General features: G+C 41.4%; 2 protein-coding genes across 4 annotated transcripts in view; both read left to right on the top strand.

Annotated features, from left to right (window-relative positions):
• The window catches only part of ncoa2 (nuclear receptor coactivator 2), a 43,704-nt gene extending 32,541 nt beyond the window's left edge, over positions 1-11,163 (top strand). The window contains exons 12-22 of one of the 2 annotated variants that reach the window (XM_088401895.1): positions 1,572-1,773; positions 2,441-2,641; positions 2,711-2,890; positions 3,497-3,632; positions 3,728-3,902; positions 4,033-4,335; positions 4,829-4,906; positions 4,985-5,177; positions 6,483-6,663; positions 6,805-6,958; positions 8,044-11,163. In XM_088401895.1, coding sequence (XP_088258021.1) covers positions 1,572-1,773; positions 2,441-2,641; positions 2,711-2,890; positions 3,497-3,632; positions 3,728-3,902; positions 4,033-4,335; positions 4,829-4,906; positions 4,985-5,177; positions 6,483-6,663; positions 6,805-6,958; positions 8,044-8,055 — 1,815 coding nt within the window. In that variant the 3' untranslated portion in view covers positions 8,056-11,163. Of the gene's footprint in view, positions 1-1,571; positions 1,774-2,440; positions 2,642-2,710; positions 2,891-3,496; positions 3,633-3,727; positions 3,903-4,032; positions 4,336-4,828; positions 4,907-4,984; positions 5,442-6,482; positions 6,664-6,804; positions 6,959-8,043 lie in introns of both variants that reach the window. The other variant, XM_088401894.1, reaches the window with a different exon arrangement.
• A 684-nt stretch (positions 11,164-11,847) lies between these two features.
• On the top strand, positions 11,848-19,108 carry prdm14 (PR domain containing 14). Of its 2 annotated transcripts, none has more exons than XM_088401512.1 (8): positions 11,848-13,267; positions 14,506-14,553; positions 14,647-14,810; positions 14,899-15,169; positions 15,350-15,552; positions 16,388-16,489; positions 18,134-18,353; positions 18,652-19,108. In XM_088401512.1, the coding sequence occupies exons 1-8, from the start codon at positions 12,745-12,747 to the stop codon at positions 18,744-18,746; spliced, it is 1,626 nt and encodes a 541-aa protein (XP_088257638.1). In that variant the 5' UTR covers positions 11,848-12,744; the 3' UTR covers positions 18,747-19,108. The 2 variants fall into 2 exon arrangements, with proteins under 2 accessions (XP_088257638.1, XP_088257637.1); XM_088401511.1 differs by having other exon boundaries at positions 18,648-19,108.
• Positions 19,109-19,393: the final 285 nt, after the last annotated feature.

Raw genomic sequence — 19,393 nt, 5'->3', positions numbered from 1 at the left:
ACCGCTGCTTTCAAAACTGGCAGAGATTGATAGAAACAGGAGCCATTAAGTGTAAAAGCAAAGCAGTAGAATAGAAAGTGAAGGGGGGGGGGGGGGGGGGGGGGCAAGTGAGAGAGTACAGGAGCATTACATCATTCCTGACCTCATTAGGGCTTTTCACTGTCTCTCCCCCTCCGCGCTGGCTGTAGCACTCCAGTATATCCTGTATGCTTGTTGCCAGATGAAAATGTTATATCGGGGGGAGGAAAAAAAAAAAATCACGATTATTCGGACACGTTTCTCAACCAGCGCTCAACCAACAGTCAGACGGGCTAACGCTAACAACGGCTGATGCACAGGCACCGCGTTTGCTTGAGTGGATAATTGTTTTGTTTTGTTTTGATTGTTTTATTTCCGCATCCATTTGGTTTAATTGCTATTATCCAATCAGCTGTTGGAAGTAATGGCATTTTTGTTTTGTAATCAAATTAATGATTTTTTTTTAATGCAACATGTTACGGAAAACATTTTTGAAAGATGAAGTAGGGCTGCAAAAACAGTTTTAATAATTAATCTCGGAATGTTCATTGCAACTTTTTTTTCCAGGCTGATACCACTTGTACTTTTGCTATGCATTTTTTCCCCTCTAAACCTTAATGGCTGAAGTCTGACGCGATGAGGACACTTTAAGACATAGCCGTTAACTTGTCTTTACCGCCACCTACTGTCTTGAGGTGAAACACAAGTTAACTAATTTTCTGGTTGATGACATCATTCGACCACCGCTCAACGGAATATCGCAAAAATCGCAGGAAAATCAATGTTGTAAATCCTATTAAAATGCATCTAAAAAATTGTGATTATAATGGTTTTATATGGTCCAAAATTTGGACAATTTTTTGCATAAAATCCCGCACGTTCAGCTGCAATCACATAGAAATATCAGAATCATTGTTTTTTGAAATTTTTTGCAGCTATAATCATCTGCTGGAAATTTCAGCTCCCTTGTGATTTTTGTAAATTGTAAATTAATAGTATTTTTAGTGTAAATGTTTCATAACATATTAGTCTGATTTTATACAGGAAAACACTAAACAAAATCGGAGAATTTTGACAATTTTAAGTCTTGAAACGATTTATTAGTTATCAAAAGTAATCAGCGGTTCATTATTGATTCATTTGTCAGCCTTTACACACTATGCACCAGTTGTCTGTATTTTTTTTTTTTAACACCGCATTTTAGGACACTCACTCGCTCTTAAATATTTAGTCGTGAGGTATAGGTGAACGTGTAAAACCAGCTCAAAAATCTGAATTTTTTTACATTTTTTGAATTTCATGAATACCTCCCCTGGTAGATGATTACATTCATGTGGGAATAATTCATTTACTAAATTTATTTAATTCTTGAGTGGAACAGTTTGTAACTATTAGTCGTCAACTTTTAATAAGAGATTTTGTAGCGCACCACACAGTGAATCCGCACTTGCTGCCCTCTGGCGGCCGCTGTCGGGAACTGCAACTTATTTACCTCTGGCCCGCTATGTCTTCACATTACTCAAGTGTCATCCATCTCCTTCCCCTGTGCGCAGTCGTCGGAGCTGGACGACATCTTGAACGACCTGCAGAATGCCCAGCCGCAGCTGTTCTGCGAGCCGCGGCCCGTCTCGCTCCCCAGCCCCATGGACAAGCAGAACATCATCAACGACATTCTGCAGATGTCCGAGAACAGCCCGGCCGCAGCCTCGCAGCATCCGCAGCACAAGAATGTCACCGGTGGCATGGGGGCCACCAGTGAGTACCCCGGCACAATCGTTCTCGATCGCTGTGTTTGCAAAAATACCAAACACATAGCCCCCCCACCCCAAAAAAACATAAAAAATGTATCTTGAGTGTAGTAACAAGTTTTTGATGATCAATTTCAGTTGCATATAGTAACTTCCTTCTAGTGGTGTGTGAAAGGATTTTTTTTGTCATCCACCAAGGTAAATTTATATCTGCAATTCAAGATTTTTAACCTCCAAATGGATCAGGTTGACCCACAACCTAACAGGAGCGTTAAAATACTAATTTAAAAAAACAACCTAAATCCACGTAAACACCAGCTGTCCCTGCTTTACGTTCCTTGGCCTCTTGGGGGCAATGTGGTGCCGTTTATGCATGGAGTAGAAGAAGAAATTTGTCATTGAGCTTGATTAATAATTCTTTTCACAAATTAGGAAGATTAAAAATCTTTTGAGAATTTTAACATGACCTGTCTCCATGTATTACTACTATATTTTTGTATGAGTATTCTTTATTTGAAGTAACATTGATGTAACGTGATGCTAATTTTCTTTTAGCCTGTAAATGTGATTTTACATTGACTTTAGCATTTAGATTAAATACAAAGATATCAAATGTGCGCTTGTTTTTATTTGGTAAAGGAAGTCTTTTGCAGCTCATTCATCTTTTCTTCCAGATTTTGGGGGCGTGCGACCGGGCCCACCTGGCAGAGCCGGTCCGACGAGGAGCGTGTCGCTTGAGATGGGTGCGTCACCGCAATACCCCATGAGGACCACCAGCCCGTACACGCTCGTCCAACAACAACAACAGCAGCAGCAGCAAAGCATGGTGGGAGGACACGGCATGATGACGAGCCAGACCAACATGGTCGTGCCAGGTGTGTTGTCTGAACTCTTTTGAAAATGGAGCTTTTGGATCTCCACTGAGCACCGTGCTCCTCATTCAGGACTCATGGGTCCGGGCGCCTCTCGGCCGGGTATGCAGCAGCAACAGCAGGAAGGCTGGGCCGGCTCCGCCTCCGCTCCGCAGCTGGCCCAGGCTCGGATGGGCCCCGGCGGCGCCCCCATGAGGCCAGGTGGCCAACCGGGGCCTCGGCAAATGCTCCAGACCTCCATGATGACCAACGGTGAGGAATCTGTAACGTGTTGACCTGTAATGACCTCTGAATTGTGCCCATGCAGTCAATCCCCAATCACTTACCTGTTTGTGAACTGAGCCCTGTTATGAATAGCAAGTTCTGCTAGTAATTGACATATTTATATGTCTGCTGTACTATAAGTATATGCTAACTATATTTCAAAGTAAAGCTTGGGAGTATGGCTAAAGAATATAAAAACTAAAAAAGTCATAACAATCAATATGAATCGTCATCATACAAATAAATGACTTAATGTGTGTTTGCCATAGCTTTGGCGCCATCTTGTGGCGGTAGAATGGGAAAACTGCTAATCAGTAAAACTTGTTTTACATGTACCTTTCACATCTACGTTTATGTATTGGTTGATTGATTACAAATTATGAGTAGTTTATATTTTAGTTGAACAAAATTTGATTGATATTTATCTAAAAAATAGTGGAAGGCCCTTAAATGAAATGAATGGAAATAAGTAAATAACCTCATCTGAATGGAACTATACATATAATATGTGTATGTGTGTGTGTGTGTGTGTATAATATATATATATATATATATATATATATATTTTTTTTTTTTTTTTTTTTTTTTTAACAGCCCAACCGGACATGGACATCAATATGGTCAGCCACTTCTCCCAGCAGCAGCAGCAGCAGGCTCCGCCCAATCAGACGGCGCCATGGCCGGACAGCATGATGCCCATTGAGCAGACTGCTTTCGTCAACCAGAACCGGTACCAAAAAAAAAAAAAAAAAAAGTTCTGTTTTATCGAAAACCTGATACGTGTGTAGTACACAGGTGAGTCTGCATCGTTTTTCCTCCTGCCAGGTCGCTACACCCGACTCCTCAGGACGACTTGTTGTGTAGCATCGGCCTGGGCGGGGGCGAAGGAGGTCCCGTGGACGAGGGGGCCCTCATGTCTCAGCTGTACACAGCGCTTAAGGATTTTGATGGCCTTGAGGAGCTGGACCGGGCCCTCGGCATCCCTGCCCTGATAGAACAGGTAAGCTCCGAAAATCTCTCAATTACAACTGACCTCATTCGCTGCCAATGACGGCTATAGACGTCAAACAAAAAAATCTAGTGAGATGAGAAATATTTTATTTTCATAGCTTTTCCCACCACCCTTTCAGAACCAGACGCTAGAGCAGGACCAGTTCCCGCAGGACCCGTCCTCCATGATGCTGGAGCAGAAGCCCCCCATGTACGCCCAGCAACAGTTCGGCCCGCCCCCGTCCCACATGGCGCAGAGGGGCTACCCCGGGGGGCCCATGCAGGAGCCGGGCTTCCACCCCATGGCCGGCCAGATGGCGCCGCGTCCCGGTTACCCAATGATGAGGATGCAGGCCCGGCCGGGACTCCGGCCCGCCGGCGTGCTGCCCAACCAGCCCAACACGCTGCGGCTGCAGTTGCAACACCGGCTCCAGTCTCAGCAGGTTCGTTACCCCCTGTGAAAAAATGTTTTCAACCAAGTACACCTTAACCAGTGCAAAGCGTTATAAATATTTGCACTCAATAAATATTCAACATACAGTGTCAGACCTGTTGTCTAAAAGCAATTATTATAGATAAATATTTGTCCACAGGAAAACATTCAAAAAGCATTAAAAGTGTCCTCTTTTGAGATCGTAATAGAGATCTGTTTCCAAAAATAAATCATTAACTTGAGAGGTGGCACGGGACAAGTTGTGTCAAACCATTTTAGTTTGGGGGAGAGTCTGGACTTGAAAAATAAGGAAATTGAATAACCTACTGCATGTGAAATTTGTTTATTGAGCCTCCGTTTTCCTGAAACATTTAATTCACTCAATAATAATTTCAAAGTATTTTAGCATGTTTGTTTCACTTAAAAGCTCAAGTACTCCCTGTAGTTCCTTCAAGAACCCCCATTTGAGAACCACTGTCACAGTGTATATCGCTTACCATCAGAACCGCCAGCCGATGATGACTCCGATGAGCAGCGTGTCGAACGTGAACCTACCTCTAAGATCCAACGCTCCCAATCAGGTAAGCGCCGAACGGCGGCCCGGGCCGGAGAACGCCGTCCCACTTTTGCGCCGCTCCCTCCCTCCCTCCCTCCCGCAGGGGACCATCAACGCCCAGATGCTGGCGCAGCGTCAGCGCGAGCTGCTGAGCAACCACCTGCGACAGCGGCAGCAGCAGCAGCGGAGCTTGGCCATGCGGGCGCAGGGCCTCAACCTGCCGCCCAACATGAGCGGGCCGCGGATCCCCCAGGCCAACCCCCAGCAGTTCCCCTACCCGCCCGGCTACGGTACCGGTACGGGCCTGGCCTCGCCACCTCCCCCTAGCAGCCCCTTCTCCTCCTCCTCCTCGCCTCTGTCCTCCCCCAGCCTGCCGTCGCTCCCCGCCAACCCCCAGCTGCACTTGCATGGCACCTCCTCTTCCTCCTCCTCTTCCTCCTCCTCCTCCTCCTCCTCCTCCCAGCAGATGATGATGGGAAACGCAAACATGATGGGCGGACAGTACGGAGCCGTACTCAGCCCCCAAATGCAGCACGGTGCCTTTCCCTTTCCCAACTCAGGTATCGCTCCCGCTAACCCCTGACCCCCCGCCGTACGCGCCTCACCTCAGATCCCCTTTCTTCTATTTGGATGTGCTTGCGCCTCATTCTTCATGAAAACCAACCAAATGACTCGATCGGAAAATGGGTTTTGTTTGGAAAATAACATGAAAAACAAATCCTTTCAGTAACTGAAACTAACATTAAGTACCGCCAAGGAATATTATACATGAGCTGTCGGTTCATTTGCTCTCAAAAACAAACAAAAAAACCCGAATACGAATGAACTAAATTGAAATAATCCCAAATATTCATAACTAGGTAGATCTCTTATGTGTGTGTGTGTGTGTGTGTGTTTTATTCTCAGTAAATAAAAATATAGTAAGTATGCAATTTTGCAAAATGGCCGCCCTCCTGTACGGTTTCAAGCATAGGTCCTCGACTTTTTTTTTTTTTTTTTTAACACACCCTTGTATGATCAACATGCCTAACCGGATCAGTCAAACTTGCATAGGGGATGAATTCTTAAAAACAAAAAAAGTCCAGATTTTGCCTGGAATGCCACCGATTAAACATTGTGGTGTTTCATTTTGGAACCCCCAAATCCATTGACATACATTTTGACGAAGATAAACGCGTTTGCAAGAATTTTTGAGTTTTCAGGACATTTAAAAAAAATAAAAAAATCACTTGTCAGTTCCAAAACGCGAATCCGTACTTGAGCTGCTTTTACACTTTCTGTCCACCAGAGGGCACCCTAAGCACAGCCATCAAGCTCCAGTGAAAATCAGGAGGTCTATTAACTTTCTTTCCCTTCAAAAATGTTTTTGTAGTTATCCAAAGATCTTTGTGCCTTGATATCAATCAGAATCGTTTGTCGGAGGCCGATCCGTTTCCTCCCTCACCTCATTGCTTCCTTGCTCGCTTGCAGAAAAAAAAAAACCCATCCTGAATGCCCACTTTGTTGCATTTACTGACACTTCCTATGATTATTGTTATTTTTAATGTTCATTTGGTATTGCCTCCTTCATTCCCCTAACACACTTTCTCTCACACACATAGGTATGAGCCAGCAGGCAGAGAGTGGTTTCGGGGGTCCCGGTGCGCCATCCAGCCCCCTACTGTCCCCGCGGGTGGCGCACGCCCAGCAATCTCCCATGATGCAGCAGGGCCCGGGCGGCGGCCCCTTCCAGGGCTCGCCCGACATCAACGGCTGGACGCAGGGCAACGTGGCCGGCAACAGGTAGGAAGGGATTTTTTTTTTTTTAACTCAATCACTGCCGACTGGGGGAAAAAAAAACGTCTATATTCGTCAGCGGCAGCCAATGAGTTAATGGAAGAGAAAAAGGACCTTTTGTGATCTTGATGGTGTTTCCCTTTGCAGTATGTTCTCCCAGCAGCAGGCGTCCCCTCAGTTCACCCAGCAGCAGCAACAGCAGCAGAATAACGGCAGCATGTACAACGGCGTCCCCGGAATGGGCCAGATGGGCGTCACGTCCATGTCCTCCCCCGGCTTGCCCTCCATGGGGCAAGAACAGGTAAGGTCGAGTCCACGTCGCCTCCGCCGGTTCAATCAGACACGAGATGAAAAATATCAAAAATATCAGTGCGAAAATGAAGAGCATTTGCAATTGAATTGTTCATTCATTCAATCCCAATTGTGTGCTCGCTCTAAAATGCCACAAGAGGGCGCCAAACATCTGTCGAATTAGAAAGAAAAAAATAGCACCCCGAATACTTATGGCCACTTTCAGTGCACAGTCTGAACAGGCAAAAACGGCCTTTAATAGGCACACGTTTTTCTATGTTTAAGTCCTAAACAGGCAAAAAAAATTCCGGATTTTAGAGAAATTTAAGGGCATGGCTCTTAAGACGCTTTTGGTCGTTTTCCCTGTTCAGACTATTAGCCCAAAGCGACTGCTGTGCCCAGTAAAGGGCAGTATTTTAACTTTCAGTCCCAAAAACGTCTTTATACGTTTTTGGGGTTTTTTGAAGTCCAGAAATTCAATACCATTTATCAAAAGTAATGGAATACTCAAGTACTTAACTCCCTGAAGTAATTGACTATTACTTAATGTCTTAAGTACCAGCCATTTTTAAGTCGTTATATTTGAATGTTTGGACTTTTTTTTATCTCATCCACTCCTAAAAACGTTTTATATGTTTTTTTTCTTTTTAATTTTATTTCATTTTTCTGTTTTGGACTTGAAAAGGGTTGAAAATAAGCTAGTACTCAACGGGTTTAAAAAAAAAAAAAAACTGTCTTTGGGATTGAATGAGTTAACTTCAGATGAGCTATTGTTTGGGTTTAATTGTGCATCCCTACTGAATTTCCTTTGACGCGTTTGACAAAGAACAGCGAGTTTGACGACACTTTTTCAACCCGTTTTGTGGATGCGGTTTGGCTAGGTGTCGTTAACCGCGATGCTTTCAGGGCCAATAAGAGCTCATCAATATTTCAGCGGGCGCTAATAACAACACCAGCGTCTAGAGATTGAACAAACAATAGAAACATATCGGCACTTAGATGATGTCAATTATTTACCCTTTGCCCCATTAGCATGCGTGCTTACGCTTCTGTGTTATTTCACTGTCTTTTTTTTTTTTTTCTCCCCCCCCCCAGAAATACTGTTGACTCGATTGGAATTGGAACTCAGCCGGAGCGACAAGAAAAGAGAAAGTGTACAAAACGTAAGCGAGCCACAGCCCTCAAAGATTACAGAATACAGCTAGGCTTCTGTCTGCATTCACCGTAGTGTGACTTACCGTAGGCCCCGGGTACGAGGGGGTTACCCCCACCCCCCCACCCCCGTTCCCCTTATCCCCCCACCCCCATGCCCTGATGAATGTATTCCTCTCAGTGGACTGCGGCTACTTACAATCGCATCTCAAATATTACAAAAGTGGAAAAAAAGAAACAAAAAAAAAGAAAAACCTGACCGTCTTTAGCCGGGTTTGCCTTTTTTCAAACTGTTCCTTATTGTATGATGATGATTATTAATATTATTGCGTGTGTGGGGAAGAGGGGGGGGGGGGGGACCCTGCAGAAGAATGATTTGAGGTTTATATAGTGTATTAAATTAAGTTTTATTTTTCTGTATAGTTTTAATAAGAATAATTCCTGTAGATGGCTTTATCCTCGTAGCAGCCGAGACTTAAAGAGACTATAATTTCAAAGAAAAAAAAAATCCAAATCGAATGAATTGTATATACCAATAAGTAATACCATGGTGGGTTTTTTCGTTTCTATTTATTGAATTTTTTTTTTTAATTTTGAAAAAAGGGGGAGGTGGGGTTACCTTGTCTGCTCACATTATCTGATTTCTTTGTTTTCACCGGTACAGAGCAGAGCAAGGCGGGGCTTGGAGGGGGCGGGGCCGTAGTGTATACAGTGTACAGACAATATCGCTTTTCGCTTCTCTTGCCTTTAGCGTAAACCACCACCAAACGAGACACAGCCATACAGTAACTTTCAAATTGAAAAAAAAACAATACAAAAAGTGCTTTCTATGTTGTAAAATGCTTCATACAAGCTGCTAGGTGCGTTTTGGTGTCACGTAAACGAGCAATAACTTTTTTTTTTTGTAATTTTTGTACAGTTTCTTAAATAATTGATAAAAACGGACAGCTTTTGTTGACTGCGTGTTTGGATGCAGTATTAAAATGCCCTTTTGTTTCGAAATGGCGTTTTTAACACGTTTCAGATTATGCAGCACTTGGCTGAGCTTGACCCACAGACAAACAGCCATATCCAAATGTCCTCAGGCAGATTCGTCTAAAATGGCGCCCAAGTCTTATTTTTCGCGCCTGCCTTTTTTTTTATATCAGTTAAATATTCCGGGGTGGGGAACCTGCGCTTATTAAAAAAAATAACCTATCAACCACCCAAAAATGCTCACCCGTTGTGTAGAATTAACATTTGGCCCATTGTATTTTTGTGGTACTGTCGCCCCCTTCAGGCGAAATGTATTCGCCCAGTGCCTTTCTCACACACACATAGAAACTCTCAATGACGTCAGTGGCTGTTGAGACAATTCCTTCTCATGCCATGGTTTTGAGATACGAGGTGATTTTTTTTTTTTTTTTGCTTTGACTTACAAGCCAAAATGCTGATGCAGATGATCGCAGCGAAAGTCACAACAGAATGAAGTTTTTCTGTTGCTTCTCCTTTTTTACATAGACCAAATTAATAGACATCATGCAAATAGAATTATGCAAATTTAAACAACTGAAACTATTGGTTTAATGACCCCTTCCAAAAAAAGTTTGTTTTTTTTAACATGTCGTGCACCTTAGCTGAGGAAAGCCCACTAGCTTAATGCTAACACACAATGCAAAACACCATAGGCAGGCTAACAAATAGCATCCGTGTCGCAGTGCATTGGATTTTTTTAAACACAAAATGTGCAGCAACACATTTAGACAGACAATTCTATAGCATGACCGTTTTTTTGGAAAAAGGAAGCCGAGCTGCTTATTGCTTCTCCTTTTTTAAATAAACCAAATTAATAACAGCTAAGAGAATAACGCAACTTGTCATTATTTATATTTTAATAACTTAAGTTATTATTCTAACCCCCTATCCCAGAAGTGTTTTTTTTTAATGTTGCGCACCTTTGCCTGAGCAAAGTTCGCTAGCTTAATGCTAACACACGATGCTAAATACCATAGACAGGCTAACAAAGAGCATCCTCGTCATAGAATCGGGATTTTTAACACAAAAGTCACAGCAACACATGTAGACAGACAGGCATGCGTTCAGAACAGATAAATGCTTTTAAATCTGTGTTTTGAATCATGAGTATTGTATAGAATGAATTGAACTTGTAAGTCAAAGTTTCACTCCATTTCACTGAAAATTTCTACTTTTTTTAATTTGGTAAAATGGTTCCCCACCCTTTTAATTTGCTGCAAAGCAGCATGGAGAAAAAGCCAAAAAAAAAAAAAAAAAGCCTCAATTGGAACTCTCAATTTTTTGGCTTTTGACACGATTATGATATTAGCGATGATGTCAGGTCAACAGGGTCCAATCGGAGACGGTCATCGTCGGGCCTACCCATTACGACTTACTAGGTCACCCTCCTCAAACGCTGTTTTTGATTGTATCAAGAGCCATTCTGAAGCGTTTTTTTTAAATCCCAGCCCATTGCAAAATAGTTTCCCAAAGAACGTGTGGAGAAGCCATGTGCAGGTGCAACTATCACCTTGCTACCCCCCCTCCAAAAAAAAAAAAACAGCTTTTCCTACTTTTAATGCCCTTTTGTATTGTCTGCCAATTTCCTAGAGCTAAAAAAAAAAAAAACTAGCAAAATGCCTTAGATCTCGTCCGCTCTTGTATCATTACGTGGCCGTATACATTTGTATAATGACTTGTACAAAAGCATCCGGATGTGACGTCACCGTCCACAAGGAGGCGCTTATATCTTCATGTATTATAACAACAGACGTTTTTTTTCCCCCCCAGGAACGCTTCTTTGCTTTTCCACAGCTCTTGCGTGCGCGTGTGTGTGTGCGTGTGAGCGCGCGCGTGTATTTTCTCCCGCATTGTTCACAAGAATCACACTGTACCCGCCCCCCCCCCCCCTTTTCACCCCAAGTGTGTGTGCGTGCGTGCACGCGCGCGTGTGCGATTTATGCAAAGCGACATGAAAACACAGAAGTGAAAAACCACACTTATGCAAGTTGTCTATTATGGCTTCGCTGATGCTATTTGCCTTGTAAATAAAGAATTCTGTTATTGAGATTTTTCACGCTGTTGCCTTTTGGTGTTTCGGAAAGAAAGGGGCGGGGCTTAGCGATCTTAGAAGAGACAACCGATAGAAAAATCTGAATCGTGTTGAAAATTTAATTTATGAGAGGGGACATTTTTTAAGTGGTAATATCTACATCGGTTTTTATTTTTATTTTTTGTGTTTTGTTTTGGGGTTTTTTTAATAGTGCGAGTTTATCATTATTATGTCTTATTTTGACAGATGGGGGAAATCCTCCGTTTTTTTTCCGTACGATCTTGACTGGGCTGATTTTAGAATTTATGAAAGATTTTGCCAATGTCAAATAAATCTGAAAAAAACACATTTTTTTGTGGGATGGGTGGATGTTTGAATGTTATTTGTCTTTAAGTTTGGGGAGTATTTATTTTTTAAGTTAGCTGATATAGTTTTGGGTGGGGTGCAATTTTAAAAACGAATTTGGGGGAAATAAAAAATATTTATTATTAAAGAGTGGTTATTTTGTCATGTCATTTTGTCATGTTGAAGTATGAGGGGGAAGCTTAAAAATTAATATTGGGGGATAAACTGAAAAAAAATGCTAAAAATTTACTTATAGTAAGTCTAGTTTGAAGTTTAGGGAAAATAATATGTGGGGGGGGGTTCTTTAGATGTAGATCAAACTTTTTTTTTTTTTTAAGGGTGTGGGGGTTCCTTTAATGTAAATGTATAGTTAACAGGGGGTGTCCCTGGAGAGAGAGGCATTCTAGAGATGCATGAGCTGGGAGCCAATAGGAAGGAGGCAGCAGCATCATCTAAGGATCAACGTGGATGCCCTCAGATGACCACAGAATCACACACACACACACTCTCTCACACACACACACACACACACGCAGTCTTGTCCACTCTACCAAGATCATTCCTGTGTGCATGACATGAGCTTCAAGGTGCAACACCTCGAATTAGGCAACTAGGTAAGCATTTCTTTTAAAGCTATTTTTTGTGTGAGTTTTAATTTTGCATTCGATTGTGCGTGTTTTGTTTGTAGTTCTTTCAAAATAAATGTGAAGGCAGAAAAAGATGCTTTCTCTGAGGGCTAAAGTCTATAAAGAGAGGAACGCTTCATGAATGTTGACCTCTGCTCTGCTGGGGCCTGAATGAGTGTCATGACCCTGATTTGTAACTCAACTGTTAACTAAAATGCTCTCACATAGCAGTGATGGATGAGTTTATTTTTCTTAATTATTGCAAGGGTTGATCCTAGATTACACATGTTTTTTTTAGTGTAAAGAATGCATGAAGTGATAAAATTTTGATGCAACTTAAATGCCAACAACACTTTAAAAAAAAATACTTGTTTTTTACGCCCTTTAGTATGCGTGATGCACAAGGAAGTAGCACAGTTTTAACTCTTCCTTTCGGTCAAACTTATTAAATGAAGTAAATCCTTTAAAACGGGGTTTTAAAAAACTAATACGTAACTGTTTGAAGGGGAAAAGAGCAACAGCGATTGTTAAAAAGTGGTGGTTCCAACAGGACAGCTCCATCCTTGATCGCGCTCACTACGTCCAGCCTCCCTTCGGTACCCCAAGGACAGTAGCCTCGAGGCGGTCATGCTCAAGACGAGTGCCGCCCGTGGCTGCTTCCCAGCCCCTTTCCCGCACCAGCAGCACCCGTACATGGAGCTCTTCCCAAGGACACACGGCCTGCTTCACCCGGTCAAATCCACCCCCGCGCTGGTTCTCAACCCCTACCTCCAGCATCAGCATCACATGTTAGCCGCCTCGGGGCTGCCTTACCTCGGGCAACTCGCGCCGGGACTCCCGCTGTGCTCGCCCAAGCCCGAGGAGCTCACCGCCGCCGGAAATCTCTCCATTCCGGACTTGAGTCGTAGCAGTCCGGCCCGCGGAGGCGGCAACGGGAGCTCGTCGCGCGGCTCCGCTCCGTCGCCCCCCAGGCGGGCGATCAGAAACGGGGATCAGTCTCCGGACAAGAGAGGCCGATTCAACTTTAGCGAGGACGACCTGTTCGCGGTGCTCTACGGATACTCGCCAGGCCCGGAGCGAGGCGGCGGCGGTGGAGGAGGAGGAGGAGTCGGCCACGCTATTTCTGGGGTCAACTTGCCGGACAAAACAGGTACAAATGTCTTGGGAAAATATTTATAAACATTGCCTTCGTTTTTGTCTCATTAGGCCGATTTGTCAAAATCAGAAATAATCGGCCTACAATTCCGTTCAAATTACATTTTTTGTTTTGTTAATCAGACAAGGAAGCTTCATTTAGAACGTTCATCAGTCGTGTGTATTTAAAAAAAACGAATGAATACGTATAAATATGAAAATTCGCAACGACTCTTTATCACTAAAATGTAACTAGACCTGCTAAATTTGTTTATTTTTCATAGTAAAGTTAACGTTTATTTATTTTTTTAAATCCACATGTCAACGAATGAATTTAAGCAGCAAATCCGTTAAAAAGGCCGCAAAACCTAAATCGTTTTATTTTAAAAAAATCTCAACAGGCTTGAATTTAAAAAAATCAGGTTTCAAAAACCAATCGACGAATTAGTTTTTAGAAGCAAAATTATTTTAAGAAAATAAACCGGTTAAAATCAGAATTACAATGGATATCTCTAAAAAAAAGGACATAATGTACATAATACATCGAAAAAGTATCGTCTAATATCGCGATAATGGCACATGCAAAATGCATATTGCGGACTTGTTTCATGAATTACAACAGTGCACATGCCGACTTGTAAAAGAAGAGGATATTTACAAAAAAAAATCGCGGAGTTTGATTTACAGTCTTTATTATAAATGATTTTCAGTACAATAAAGTATGTTTTTAGATTTGTACAACATTTTATGATTCATTTGATACATTTTATGATTTACTTGCTGGTTTTATGTATTCAGTACTGTATTTGTTTTTTTTTTAATTTACTGTGTTTTTTATTTATTTTTTAATATTTTATCCATCTTTTTCATTACTCTGCGTTTTTCTTTACGGTATGTTTTCGTTGATTTTTTTCCCCCCATTTATTATCTTTCAAAGTCCTCCTCCACCGCACAATTATCTCAGAAAGGCAATGAATCACTCTTGCCATAATCAACACGTATATTGGCGGTTTTTCATATTTTTTGCTGCCCTAATTTCTATGCATACATTTAGACGTCGTTATATTTATTTATGCAGTACAGTACACAGAATACATGCACTCATGTTGCGTGGATATAGATCTGTACTGTATATTTGTACTGTACATACACTGCATAAATGCACAGTACATTCATATATGTTTTTCTCATTATATTCATCGTTAAATTTTGTATTATAAATCAATTGATGGCAGTTGTGTAACTACATTCCAGACTGCCCCATCATCCCCCTGGACAAGGATGCTCTGGACCTTCCTGAGGGTGAGCCCGCCCCCCCCCCCCCCTCTTATGAAAGTCACGTGCTGCACTTTTCCATGTTCCATGTTGCATACAAGAGTGCGGTGGTGCTCGCAGGTCTGAGCGTGGTGCAGGCGTGGTGGGGCAGCGTGTCTCACTGCGGCGTGTTCACCGACGCCAAAAGCAGCGTCGCCAAAGGCACGCGTTTCGGACCCTTCCTGGGCAAACTGGTCAACACCAGCGAGATGAAGACCTACGATGACAACACTCTCATGTGGGAGGTAGGACTCGTCTCACGGAGCCAGGAGAAAGGAAGTCGGAACTTGCGTGTATTCTTGATCCTCTGCCACGTCCACCAATTTCCCGCAGGTGTTTGAGCACGGCCGCCTGAGCCACTTTGTGGACGGCCGCGGCGGCTCGGGCAACTGGATGTCGCTGGTCAAGTGCGCCCGCTTCGCAGACGAGCAGAACCTGGCGGCGGTGCAGGTCAAAGGTCAGATCTTCTACGAAGCCTGCAAGGAGATCAGAAGTGAGCAGGAGCTCCTGGTGTGGTACGGCGACGGATACGTGCAGTTCTTGGGCATCCCGCTCGCCCTCAGGGGTCCTGACGAGGACAACGACGCTTTACCTCTTGCTGAAGGTGAGACAACGGAACTGCAGCTGCGAAAAACAATTCACCCCTATAGTAACATATTTGAACAATAATGGTGAGCAACACATGTAGACAGACAAATTTCACCACACTGAGACATATTCTTGATCCTCCGCAAAGATACTCCATCTTAGTGAATAACTTTTTTTTTTTTTGTTCCCCTCCCAGATGCTGGCGAGGGCTTCAAATGCGACAGATGCGGCAAGGTATTTGCCTACAAGTACTACCGTGACAAGCACCTGAAGTACACACGCTGCGTGGACCGGGGCGACCGCAAGTTCCCGTGCCACCTGTGCAGTCGTTCCTTCGAAAAGAGGGACCGCCTGCGCATACACATCCTCCACGTGCACGAGAAACACCGGCCGCACAAGGTTCTTCAATTACACCCAAATTATATCATTAAAAACTAAATGTATATCTTAAATTTATTAGCTATAACATCAATATGTTGTCTTTTTCATTTAATAACTAGATTATTTGATTAATGTACAAATAATGCGGTTAAAAACGCGTTTTCCCTCATTTTTGTATAATGACCAATCACAGGTCACATTTTGGTCATGTGACTTCACTAGCTGAGCCATGATTGGACGTTACCTGAACCTCACATTTGTAGTTTATATTTTATTTCTTCTTTTGATGCCAGTATTAAAACTTTGAGCTAAATATTCATTACCTTAAAAATATTGTTTATTTGTTGTTGACTTCTAATAATTGGTATCTCTGGAAACACACACACATTGCTCTATATCTGTGAATGCAGAAAAAAGGCTGCGAATAATGAAAATATTATATTTCTATGATTTTTTTCAGCCTCATCCATACCAATCAAAGTGAAATGCACTCGTGAAAAACATTTTTCAACGTTTTTGGGTCATGACCAATCATGACTCACTTGTCGGTCATGTGACATTTACTCAAGCGAGCCATGACTTTCATATAAGGTTCAAATTAAAAAATACAAATTTTAGAAAAAGTACAGTTATATCAAAGTTACGTCATTTCGATGTGGAACGTTTCTGCCTTGATGAAAAAAAATTCATAATTTGTGACCTCCATAACTTGAAAACAAATTCATCATTCAGCATTAGAACAACTAGCCAAAATTACCATTAGAAAACAATATCTATTCATGTATTCTATTTTTATTGTTAACAATTCCTAGCATAATTATCAAGGCTAAAATGATTTGTTGCTGTATTTCAGTGCACAGTTTGTGGAAAAAGTTTTTCTCAGTCGTCCAGCCTCAACAAACACATGCGAGTCCACTCGGGGGAACGTCCGTACAAATGTGTCTACTGCAACAAGGTGAGAAAAAAAAACATATTTGGAAAAGAAATCATTTCCAATGTACGTCTGGGACTAAAAAAAAAAAAAATACGTTTTATGAATCCGCCATGTTTGTGAGGTCTTGTCACTCATCTACTTCCGGGTTTTACTCCGCATTGAGCCCCAAGGCTTTTGTGTCCCTCCGCGGGCACACTTCGGCCACACGCTTCCATGCTAATTATCGCCAGATGTACACCCACTCTTTTGTCTCGTCAACTTTTACATTTAATTTACGACTATTGAATGAACAGAAGCCCTTTTTGTTTTCTTTCTTCTCCTTCCACGCGACATCTTCCCCCTTATCTTTTAACACACTCTGGGAATGTTTTGTTCGACGTAGGCTCCGAGTGACTGGTATCCTCGCTTGGCCTATTCAAGCTAACAAGACGTTTTTTTTTTTTCAAACTAAAACGAAATAAAGGATGACAGTTAAATTTAACATTGTGAAAAAAATTTACACACGGATGTATTTTTTTTCCCCCAAACTCAATATACACGCGCACACAATTTTCTGGAGCGGAACTACGTTTCGCCTGATTAGAAATATCAAAATTGGCAAGAGTTTTCTCACCAAAATGTAATTAGACTTTTGCTAAATAAAGTTTTTTTAAACAGCAAATTGGCGTTTATTTCATTTGGTGTTTTTTATTTTAATCCACAACACTGATGAAAGTTCTCTAAATAAAGCTTAATTGCCTGATTTAATAAATGTAATTTGAACCCTCGTATTTTTTCTACATTCTTAAGTTTTTTTGTGGTTTGCAAAAGGAATGAATCAAATTTGTTTAATATTCCACAGGAAAATTACAAATGACGATTATATTATTTTTACTATGTGTTTTTTTTAGATGGGGGGGCAGAAAAATTAACACTCGATTGGAAGTACTTTATCTCCTGATAAAAATCCAATTTTCAAAAATCAAGACTATTGTAATTAATATGAAACTCGCTGTCAAATTTGCACTATTTTCAATAAAGTGTATTATAAATTATGGATTAAAAGAAACTATTTAGCGCTTTAACTGTATTTCAAAATTATATGTCATTTGCAATTTAATCGTTTTATTTAAGCTTTTAAAGCCAAGCCTTGAAATTATGTTTTGTTTTAACTGAAAACAAACAGAAAAAGATTCTATGTTGTATTTACTGTAGTTGGTAAAGTTTAAGTTTTGCAAACAGTCACAAAATGAAAATGAAATTGGATTCCTTTTCACTTCTTGAAAAAGACGAATAACAAGACTAAAAATTATGGTATCTGGTAAGAAGATGAATTTATTATACAGTACATCATAATAAAATGTTCCCCCCACATGTAACACATTTCCAAATTCAGTTGGGCCTTTTTTAAGCCAGTCTTAGAAAACTAAAAAATAAATCACTTCTTGAAACGAATCGTTTAGGCTTTCGGGAAACACTTCAATGGAATTAAGTATGTATATTAAATACATTTAAAGTTCATTCAAAATTCACACGTGATATGTACTTCATTACATCAAGCCATAGAAGTGAGTTTTATGTGGAACTAATATGCTGCCTGATCAAAAATTATGTTCCCGGTTTCGAAAGTCTTTTTTTTTTTAATTTTTATTATTATTATTTTTATTATTTTCCCCCTCTGTTCAGGCCTTCACCGCCTCCAGCATTTTGCGGACGCACATCCGCCAGCACTCTGGAGAGCGGCCCTTCAAGTGCAAGCACTGCGGCAAGGCCTTCGCCTCCCACGCGGCTCACGACAGCCACGTCCGGCGTACTCATACCCGGGACAAGCCGTTCCCCTGCGACCTGTGCGGGGCTTCCTTCCAAGAGGAGCCTGAGCTCAAGTTCCACGCCAAAAGTCATAAAAGTAACCAATAACCCCAAACTTTTTTTTTGACTACCTTGGATTCGAAGTCATATTTGTGGGCCGAATTCATTTATAAACTTTTTTTTGTTGGCATAATATTTAACTACTGTTGCTTTTTTTTCTTCTTTGTGTATCCGTAAATAATGCCTTTTGAAAAATCGAATAATAGTGTACAACTAACTTAAACTTCTCATTATTTTATTTTTCGTTTCGTTTTTACGCATGCGAAAGAAAGACGAATATGAAATACATCCCACATTAAAATGATTATTTTTGTTTTTCTTCGTTTTTAAGCCAGGCAAATCCTGGACAGCACAATTCTCACTCAAGGAAATGGACCAGCGGAGGAATCTTTTTTGGACAATGCCAAAAGTCAGAGAAACGCCGGAATGAACTTTATAACTTACAATGGAACAACGCTTTTAAATCCGGAATATCGTCCGTGGAACTAAACCAAAAAAAGTTTATGATCCTATTTATACGCTTTTAGAAGCGTAACATTTCTTTTCAGATGGCTTTAAATGGTAAGTGTTTACGAAGCTTTTGCTGTATTGAGGCCCACGATATTTGAGATGACCAATTCAACGTGTTCAAACTGTTTATATTGATGTGCAGTGATTGTGAAAGCAGATTTGTATCAACGTTCTCATTATTAGTAATTAATCTGTGTGTTAAAGGAACAAAATCTGTCTTCGTTTTGCTAATTTATAGTTGTTTGCAAACGTGGCCTCACATATTTATAATTTTGACAATTAAAAAAATCCAAGCATGACTTGTGGTTTTTGGTTCATGAAAAAAAAAGTGTATTCGCATGATTATATGAGCAGAGGTTAGTAATAACTACGTGGAGTTTTTCCAGACAAACTTGTAACAATATCCATTTAAAATGACACTAGCTTGTGTCTGTGTGCTTTTTTTTTTTTTTCTTCTCCCCACATGCATACGCATGCGGGAGGCTGAATGAGGGTGTAAATGAAACAAGTCCCCGCGGAGCAAATGAATGACAAAAGTGAGTGGCTCTCGTGCCACGAGCACAATGA

Source organism: Hippichthys cyanospilos, chromosome 19 (genome assembly GCF_059441005.1).
Source record: "Hippichthys cyanospilos isolate Australia breed blue-spotted pipefish chromosome 19, RoL_Hcya_1.0, whole genome shotgun sequence".
Taxonomy (NCBI): Eukaryota; Metazoa; Chordata; class Actinopteri; order Syngnathiformes; family Syngnathidae; genus Hippichthys; species Hippichthys cyanospilos.
The sequence above is the reverse complement of the archived record's forward strand: the minus strand, read 5'-3'. Positions and strand labels throughout refer to the sequence as shown.